The sequence below is a fragment of the Erythrolamprus reginae genome, chromosome 8 (genome assembly GCF_031021105.1).
Source record: "Erythrolamprus reginae isolate rEryReg1 chromosome 8, rEryReg1.hap1, whole genome shotgun sequence".
In the NCBI taxonomy this organism is placed as follows: domain Eukaryota; kingdom Metazoa; phylum Chordata; class Lepidosauria; order Squamata; family Dipsadidae; genus Erythrolamprus; species Erythrolamprus reginae.
This window is the reverse complement of record NC_091957.1, coordinates 8,282,759-8,292,812: the sequence shown is the minus strand read 5'-3', so window position 1 is coordinate 8,292,812 and position 10,054 is coordinate 8,282,759. Positions and strand designations below refer to the sequence as shown.

At 46.3% G+C, this 10,054-nt stretch overlaps 1 protein-coding gene across 1 annotated transcript in view; it reads left to right on the top strand.

Moving 5' to 3' along the window:
• The first annotated feature begins 1,840 nt into the window (after positions 1–1,840).
• Positions 1,841–10,054, top strand: part of ASTN2 (astrotactin 2) — a 397,091-nt gene continuing 388,877 nt past the window's right edge. Inside the window, 3 exon segments of the mRNA XM_070759605.1 lie at positions 1,841–2,272; positions 2,275–2,459; positions 2,461–2,563. Coding sequence (XP_070615706.1) covers positions 1,924–2,272; positions 2,275–2,459; positions 2,461–2,563 — 637 coding nt within the window. The 5' untranslated portion in view covers positions 1,841–1,923.

Genomic DNA, 10,054 nt, shown 5'->3' with positions numbered 1-10,054 from the left:
TTCTCCCTCTCCCTTCCTCTCTTTCTCTCCCCCTCCCTCCCTCTCTTTCTCTCTCACTTACTTTCTCTCCCTTTCTCCTCCTTTCTCCTCCTCCTCTTCTCCTTCTCCTCCTTCCCTCTTCACCTCCTTCACTCCTCCTTTCTCCCTTCTGCTCCTCCTTTTTAAATTTTCCTCCTCTCCTTCCCTCTTTCTCCTTCTTCCTCCTTCCTTCCTCCTCTTCCTCTCCTCCTCTCTTCACAACCCCTTCTCCTTTCTAGCCCTAATCATGTTATCTAGTTGAATAAAGAGACATCTGCCAGAAGACCACCTAGCTCGGAGAGCACCAGGGACCCCACACAGTCCTCCCCCCCCCTACTTCACTCCCTTCCACCATCACCACCCCTCCGGTCTCACCAAACGCCCTGTCAGCAAAACCACCCACTTCACAGACCTCTTCTCCTCTCACATTGCAAGAAAGGGTGGTGCAGGACTGCAGGTTACTTTAGTTAAATGCTTGCTGTAGTTCAGCAGTTCAAATCTCATCACTGGATCAAGGTCAACTCAGCCTTTCATCCTTCCTAGGTGGGTCAAATGAGGACCCAGATTGTTGGGGTCAAGAGGCTGATTCTGTAAACTGCTTAGAGAGGGCTGTAAAGCAATGTGAAGCAGTATATAACTCTGAGTGCTATTGCTATTGCTTCTTTCCTTCCTCCCTTTCTTCTTTCTCAGTCTCTCCCTTTCCCCCTTCCTTCCTTCCTTCTCTCCCTCCCCCATTCCATGGTATGCAGTGGTTAGAATGCAGTATTGCAGGCGAACACTGTCAAGTTCGAATCTCACCATTGGCTCAAGGTCAACTCAGCCTTCCATCCTTCCAGATGGGTCAAATGAGGACCCAGATTGTTGGGGGCAAAAGGCTGACTCTGTGAACCACTTAGAGAGGGCTGGAAAAACAGTGTGAAGTGATATATCAGTCCAAATGCTATTGCTATTCCTCCCTCCCTCCTTCCTTCCTCCTCCTCCTTCCTTCCTTCCTTCCTTCCTTCCTTCCTTCCTTCCTTCCTCTCTCCCTCCCTCCCTCCATTCTTTTCTTCCCTCCTTCCATGGTATGCAGGATAGCAGGCGAACACTGTCAAGTTCGAATCTCACCATTGGCTCAAGGTCAACTCAGCCTTCCATCCTTCCCAGATGGGTCAAATGAGGACCCAGATTGTTGGGGGCAAAAGGCTGACTCTGTGAACCACTTAGAGAGGGCTGGAAAAACAGTGTGAAGTGATATATCAGTCCAAATGCTATTGCTATTCCTCCCTCCCTCCTCCCTTCCTCCTCCTCCTTCCTTCCTTCCTTCCTTCCTTCCTTCCTTCCTCTCTCCCTCCCTCCTCCATTCTTTTTTTTCCCTCCTTCCATGGTATGCAGGATAGCAGGCTAACTCTGCCAAGTTCGAATCTCACCTTCTCATCCTCCCAGGTGGGTCAAATGAGGACCCAGATTGTTGGGAGCAACAGACCGTGTAAACCGCTTAGAGAGGGCTGTAAAAGCACGACGAAGCGGTATATAAGTCCAAATGCTAAATGCTGTTGCTATTCAGCACACAAACACACACACCCTCAACAACCCATTCTGCTTTCCAAGACCCCTACTCTTCCCTTGACGGGGCTCTTGCGCCCGGAGCGCAGCGCGCGCGTCGGGAAAGTTAGCATCCTCTGTCCGGGCATCTCCGGAGCGCTGCAGCCCGCTTTCCGGTACCTTTGGGTGGGCGGGGGGGCATCGCAGGTCCTTCCCGCCTCTCTCACCCCTCCTCCGGGCCAAGGCGGGGCCTGAGCCTGGGAAGGGGAGGAGCGAGGTGGGCTCTGCCTAGCGGCTCCTCGCTGCGGCGGCCGCTGCCGCTGCTGCTCCCGGGCTCGGCGGCTGGTTGCTGGTGGTGCTTCTCCATCTCCTCGGCGCGCCATGGCATCTCCGCGCGTCCGGCCGCTCCTCCGCCGCCGCCGCTTCCTCCTCTTCCTCCCGGCCGCCGCCGCTTCTTCTTCCTCCTCCTCTTCTTCCTCTTCCTCTCCGTCCTCTCCGTCTCCTGCTCCGTCCTCGCTTCTGCCGCTGCTCCTGCTGCTGGCCAGCGGACCGGGCCCCGTGGCGGCGGTGCAAGCCGAGCCGGGCGGTGGCGGAGATGGAGGAGCAGCAGGAGGAGGCGGCGGAGGGGGAAGCCGAGGGACCGCCGGCGGAGGCGCCAACAGCCGCGGAGGAGGCAGCCGACCCGGGAGCAGCCCGTGCCGGGAGAAGACCGTGACGGTTTCCACCTTGCCGTGCTGCGGGAAAGCGACCTCGCCTGGAGGAGCGGAGGAGGCGGAGGTGGTGGTGGTGGAGGAGGAGGGCCCTCCGGTGGCTCCGGCGCTTTCCCGTCTTCAGCCTCCTCCGCTGCCGCTTCGGCCGCCGCCGCCGCTGCTGCCGGTGGTGGTGCTGGTGCTGGCGGTGCTCCGGGCTCTGCCTCCTCCCGGGGATTCCCGCTTGCTTCTCTTCGTGCGGAGCGAAGTGCCCGGGCGCGTGGCGGTGCAAGACGATCTGGATAACACGGAGCTGCCCTTCTTCACTTTGGGTGAGTCACCGGGGCGGGATAGACCCCATCTCCCTCATCTTCCTCCCTCTCTCCCTTCTTTCCTTATTTTTCCTTCCCTCCCTCCCTCCTTCTTTCCTTGTTATTCCTTCCTTCCTTTCCTTCCTTCTTTCTCTGTTATATCTTACCTCCCTCCCTTCTTTATTTTTTATTCCTGCCTTGCTCCCTCCCTATCTTCCTTCCTTCCTTCCTTTCTACATGCATTCCCTCCCTCCCTGCATCTCTGCTTCCTTCCCCCCTTCCTCCCTTCTTTCCCTGTTCTTTCTTCCTTCCTTCCTCCTCTCTCCCCCCTCTCTCCTTTCCCTGTTATTCCTTCCTTCTTTCTCTGTTATTCCTTCCCCTCCCTCCCTTCTTTCCCTTTTATTCCTTCCTCCCTCCCTCCCCCTCTCCCTCCCTCCCTTCTTTCCCTGTTATTCCTTCCTTGCTTCCTTCCTCCTTCCTAATTACCTACCCTCCCTTCCTCCATCTCTCCTTCCTTCCTTCCTTCCCTCACTCACTCACTCATTCCCTTCTTTCCCTGTTATTCCTTCCTTCCTTCCTCCAGGTCTTTCCCGCCACCCCATTCTGGAGTGTTTCTGTGTGTCTTTGGGGAGGGGGCGTCTCTTGTTCGCTGGGGTCGTGTAATGAACCCCTCCCTTCCTTCTTCTGTATCTCTGCCCCGTTTCTGCTTTGGGTGTGTGTGTTTTGGGGGCTGTATGTGGTTTCTTGGGGTCGTGGTGACCCCTTTCCTCTTTCCCTCCGGGCTCTACCCACTTCTCTCTCCTGGCTTTGCTTGTGGGGTTATATCTGGATTCCTGGGGTCATAATGACCCCCTTCCTTCCTTCCTTCCTTCCTTCCTTCCTTCCTTCCTTCCTTCCCTCCCTCCCTCCCTCCCTCCCAATCTCTCCCCCTCCCCTTCATCTCCTGGGGTGTCTGTGTGTGGGGAGGGAGGGAGGAAGAGGGGGAACTGTCTCTGGTTTCCTGGGGTCGTTGTGACCCCCCCCACCACCAAAAAAAAAATCCCTTCGCAACTGGCTCCTGGAGAAAAGAGTCGCCTTTGCCCGGCGTGCGTCCTTGGATACTTGGTCGCCAACAAAAAGGAAAAAAAAAATCCGTAGCCTTTTTTTTTTTGCTGTTGTTTTTGGAGGGGGGGGGGTTGAGGAAGAAGGAAAGCCGGGGTCTGGACTTGCTTTCCCACGAGACGCTTAACCCGTGTATCGCGAAAGCCCCGGGTGGCTGCTTCTCTGCGGGTCATATATCCCGTCGTGGGTTTTTTTTACCCCCGTTTTAAACATCTGCGGAGATGCTCTCGCCGTCCAGATTAAGAATTGTCTCAAAGGTGGGTTGTTGTTTTTTGTTTTGTTTTGTTTTTTTGCAAAAAGGCAAGTTAAAAACTGGTTTCCCGCCCCCCACCCCTGGGGGTGGTGGTGGTGAGAAGACAAGAAGACGTTTCGCTTCTCACCCCAGAAGCTTCACCGGTTCTGATCCATTGGTGGATGGTTAAATCCCCTCGGAGGCTTTGGCAGGTGCCAGAATTTAACTCTCTTGGTTGCCACGAAGGTCTCCCGTAACCGTGAAAGATGCTTTGAAAAGGCTTGAGTGGACTTCAAGGCATCGTTTATGTTCTTAGCCTTCCTCTCCCTCCCTTTGGTCCCCATTCTGCAGTTTCTAGGACCCTCCCTCCTTTTCCTGCTTTCCCTTCCTCTCTTTCCTGCCTTTCCTTTCTCTTTCCTGCTTTTCCTTCCTCTCTTTCCTGCTTTCCCTTCCTCTCTTTCCTGCTTTCCCTTTCTTTCTTGTTTTCCCTTTCCTGCTTTCCTTTCCCTCTTTCCTGCTTTCCCTTCCTCCTTCCTCCACCCTTCATTCTCTTTCCTACACTTCTCCCCTTCATTCTTCTTCCCTCTTTCTCTCTCTCTCCCCCTTTCCCCCCTCAATAGGTGTGCATTTCCATAAGGTATGGGAGAGGTCTTCCCTACTTGAAAAATTAAACTTTCTGAGCCCCCTCCCCATCTTTAACAAACCAGGAACCCTAGAGATTTAGGAAAGCATGTGCACAAAAGTTTTAAATATATATATTATATATAGATATTTAAATATATAAATATATAGGGTTTGTGTGTGTGTGTATGTGTGTGTGTGTGTGTGTGTATGTGTGTGTGTGTGTGTGTGTGTCACATAGACATGCAAAATATTACACAGGGCAAAACCCGAACTCAGAACAATCTACATATATGTAGTGCAACATTTAAAAGGATGGGTGGAAGAGGTGAGATGATACCTGTCCAGATTGCATGAGAATTTCAAGTAAAAAGTGGAAAATATAGAGTAGGAAAGAGGCACTAGATCTAAGCAACATTTTATTATATTTTTTTGTTTATGTGTGTGTATATCCATGTTTTCCCAAAAATAAGACCCTGTCTTATATTTTTTGAACCCTGAAATAAGTGCTTGGCCTTATTGCCATGCTCTAAAAAGCCCGATTGGGCTTATTATCAGGGGAGGTCTTATTTGGGGGGAAACAGGATAAATGGGTGGGTGGGTGGGTGGATGAGATAGATAGATAGATAGATAGATAGATAGAGAGAGAGAGAGAGAGAGAGATATTAGTAGGTAGGTAGGTAGATAGATACTGTGTTTTCCCCAAAATAAGACCCTTATTTTATTTTATTTTTTTGAACCCTGAAATAAGTGCTGGCCTTATTGCCATGCACTCAAAGGCTAAATTGGGCTTATTATTAGGGGATATCTTATTTCTGGGGAAACGGGGTAAATATCTGGATGGAGGGATGGAGGGATGGAGGGATGGAGGGATGGAGGGATGGAGGGATGATAGAGATATTTAGGTAGGTAGATAAGTAGGTAGGTAGGTAGGGATTGATAGAGATTGATATAAGATAGATAGATAGATAGATAGATAGATAGATAGATAGATAGATGGATGGATGGATGGATGGATGGATGGATGGATGGATGGATGGATGGATGGAAAGAAGGATGGAAGGAAGGATGGATAGGTAGATAGATATCGTGCTGCCTTAACATTTTTTTCTAGCCACATATGCGTTTTTGGGATCCCCACCTTTTTTTCCCTTGGGCATGTCCACCACAAGTGATAATATGTGCCCGATTTCTGATTCGATTTTCAGCCTTTGATGGACATATTTTAAAACATTTTTGCTGATCTTGCTGGGTGGTAAATGCCACCTGTCAAACATTTTGTACAAGTTTTCTTTATAAGTGGTTGCCATGTTCGATTTATAGTTTCTTTCCTGGAGCTTTTGCCAGTTACCTAGTTCTATATACTGTATCCAAACATTAACATTCTTTATCAGTGAAGGTTTGCAAAAATGTTTACTACCACACTGTGGGCGTGGCTTATTTTGTGGGTGTGGCTGAATAGAATAGGATTCTTTATTGGCCAAGTGGGATTGGACACACAAGGAATTTGTCTTTGGTGCATATGCTCTCAGTGTACATATGTGTATGCCTCTACTTAAGAAGTTTTCTAGAGAAGAACTGGGTGTTCAAGATTTTTTTGCCTCTTCTTAAGAACCATTTTCTACTTAAAAACCGAGTCTGTAAAAATTTCCCAGGAAATTTGAGAGCTGCACGAAGGCCCAGCCAGTTTCCTGCCATTCCGTCTGGGTTTCTCTCTCTCTGGTGCAGTATATGGGAAGCACGTGCTCCTCCTCGCCGCTTCAGTCCCTCTTTTTTTAAGCCTTAAAGTTTTGGATTTTTTTGATTCCCCTCACCTCATCTTCTTCCTTTGGCAGGGACTGTCCTCCTCCTCTTCTTCCTCCTCCTCCTCCCATCCAAATTCCGAGCTTTTATTTCTTTCCTAATGGGTTTGAATGCATTATTTGCTTTTACATTGATTCCTATGGGAAAAATTGCTTCTACTTACAAACTTTTCTACTTAAGAACCTGGTCATGGAACGAATTAAGTTCTTAAGTAGAAGTACCACTGTACATGGACCATATCATCATTTACATCTTACTACTGTATGATGGATTGGGTTGAATGTGTATGATTGTGTAGTTGGGGATTTTATTATAATATTGGCTATGCTATAAATGTTTTATATTGCTTTTAATTTTTATTATTGGATTTGTAATGCATTATATTATCATCATGTTGTGAGCCGCCCTGAGTTTTTGGAGAAGGGCAGCCTACAAATCTAATTATTATTATTATTATTAATAATAATAATAATAATAATAATAATACATTAATTACCTGCCTGTTTCCCCCTTTGCATCCTATCACTCCCCTCCCTCTAATGTCACTTATCATCTATACATATTCATTTTCTAACCTTAATTCTTAACAAAATACTCATGCCGTAGTTATACATTTCTGTAGTTATACATTTCATTACATGAATCTATATCTTAATTTGCACCTTTTATACATTAATTACCTGCCTGTTCCCTCTTTGCATCCTATCACTTCCCTCCCTCTATTTCTCTCTCTTCCCTCTCTTCTTTCTCCTTCTCTCCCACTTCCTTACTTCCCTCCTCTTCCTTTCTTCCCTTTCTTCTCTAGTTCCTTTTCTCCCTCCCTTCCTTAGCCTTTCCCTTCATGTATCTATTCACAATACATCCTAGAGTTAACAGACAAGCAATTCATGTTCCTCATCCTCTAATTACCGGTGCTATTCTTAAACTTACTTTTCCCCCAGTCTCCATATCTGTGCTTATATTTTCCTCCGTATATTAACTATTAACTTTAATGCTGCCTCCTCAACTGTCTAATTTTGTCACCTGGCTCTACCACCTTCAATTTTATATTTTCCTCCAATTTAATCTACCGCATTTTTCAGAGTATAAGACGCACCATAAGTTTTTTGGGGGAGGAAAATGGAGGGGGGGAATCTACCTACCAGGTATTTGTCTGGCTAGCATCCTTAATCTGGTCAGCTTCATCTGGTCAGTTTTATACCTTGGTTAAAACATAAATGAACCTTCTTTGGAGAGAGTAGCAATGTTGGTTATGACCTTTAAAGCCCTTCATGGCATCGGACCAGAATATCTCCGAGACCGCCTTCTGCCGCACGAATCCCAGCGACCGATTAGGTCCCACAGAGTGGGCCTTCTCCAGGTCCCGTCAACTAAACAATGTCGGTTGGCGGGTCCCAGGGGAAGAGCCTTCTCTGTGGCGGCCCCGACTCTCTGGAATCAGCTCCCCCCAGAGATTAGAACTGCCCCTACCCTCCTTGCCTTTCGCAAACTCCTTAAAACCCACCTTTGTCATCAGGCATGGGGGAACTGAGATATCTCCCCTGGGCCTATACAATTTATGTATGGTATGCTTGTGTGTATGTCTGTTTAATAATGGGTTTTTTAAATATTTTAAATTGTAAATTATTAGATTTGTTATGAACTGTTTTTATTGTGTTGTGAGCCGCCCCAAGTCTGCGGAAAGGGGCGGCATACAAATCTAATAAATAAGTAAGTAAGTAAGTAAGTAAGTAAGTAAGTAAGTAAGTAAGTAAGTAAGTAAGTAAGTAAGTAAATAAGTAAATAAGTAAATAAGTAAGTAAATACATACATACATACATACATACATACATACATACATACATACATACATACAAATAATGAAAAGAAGCCTGCAAAGACTTAGGGCTGGGAAAAAAAACCACTTCAGAGTAGCAATGAAAAATTCTCTGCAAGCTGGGAAGATTGTTAGCCCCTCATTAGAGCTGGGGGAAAAACCCTTTGGAGGGAGTAGTGATGAAAACCAGCCTGCAAAGACTTAAAGCTGGAAAAACAACTTCTTCGGAATACCAATGTAAACAAGTCTGAAAGCAGAAGAATAACTTTGTAGATTCCGAAGATCTTGGAGAAGATTCTATTCTTAATTCTCCCTCTTTTATTATTTTTTTTTTAAAAAAAGGTTTTTTGTGTTCTCTCTCTCTCACACACACACACACCCATAGACAAAAAAAAAATGCATTTTTTCTACCTTGCCTTTCTCAATCACCAGCGTACCACGGTTCCCTGGGCAGTGTACAAATCAATTACGACCATGTAATTAAAAATAAAACAATGCGAAGTAATAAAACAGCAATATAATAAGATATAACCGAGCAACCACATACTGGTAGAGACAGTTCATAAAATCGCAAGCCAACTAGCAGTAGCAATTGGGGTGAAAAGAGAGCAAGCCAGCTTTGGGATTGAGGTTTTATTTTATTTCCATGTTCGTTTTTAAAAAGGGAGGGACTTCTTTGGAAATGGGGCATCAAAGTTTTACTGGGAGGTCAAGTGGAAAACCAAATGGAGGGTTCCCACTACAGTTAGTGAGAGAAGAATCCAGTTGTGCAACTGCTTTGGTGATCTCCCTGGTGAGAAAACAGATACTGAACCTTCAAACTGCATTGTAGGGGGAAATATACTTGAAGATAAAGTCCACCACAGTGTTGGTGGGAGGGGGAGATGCAATTTATCTCATGTGTAGCACCTCCGCAGATAAGAAAGGAATGAGAAGGATTTTAAAGCAAAGGGCACAGAAATTGATTGTAGAAGAGCATCCACCTCTAAGTAAATTATTTTAAAATGCCCAGAAGAAGTCAATGAGGAAGAGGAAGAGAAGGAGAAAGGAGGAGGGGGAGGAGGGTAGAAGATTATGCTGAGGAAGGAAGGAAAAGAAGAAGACAAAGAGGGAGGAGAAGAAGAAGAAGAAGAAGAAGAAGAAGAAGAAGAAGAAGAAGAAGAAGAAGAAGAAAAAGAAGAAGAAGAAAAAGAAGAAGAAGAAGAAGAAGAAGAAGAAGAAGAAGAAGAAGATGAAGATGAAGAAGAAGAAGAGGAGGAGGAGGAGGAAGAAGAAGAAGAAGAAGAAGAAGGGGAAGAAGAAGGGGAAGAAGAAGAAGAAGGGGAAGAAGAAGAAGACGGGGAAGAAGAAGAAGGGGAAGAAGAAGAAGAAGAAGAAGAAGAAGAAGAAGAAAAAGAAGAAGAAGAAGAAGGGGTAGAAGAAGGGGAAGAAGAAGAAGATGAAGAAGAAGAAGAAGAAGAAGAAGAAGAAGAGGAGGAGGAGGAGGAGGAAGAAGAAGAAGAAGGGGAAGGGGAAGAAGAAGGGGAAGGGGAAGAAGAAGGGGAAGAAGAAGAAGAAGGGGAAGAAGAAGAAGAAGGGGAAGAAGAAGAAGAAGGGGAAGAAGAAGAAGAAGAAGAAGAAGAAGAAGAAGAATGTGACAGGTTAAGAGAATGAAGGTGACATTGATGAAGGAGATGTTGATGGCTATGAAGGGGATGGAGTTGATAATGAAGGTGATGACAATGAAGGTGATGAGGACAAAGGTAATGAGAATAAAGATGATACCGACAGTTGATTATGATGAAGATGAAGGGGATGATGAAGAAGCTGATAGATACAATGATGATATTCAGATATGACAGTCTATTCTGGGTCATTGGGGAGACTGCAGGAACTTTGAATTTCCACCTGAAGGTCCCACCCAAAAATTAAGGATGGCTTATATTTTGCTTGGATAAGG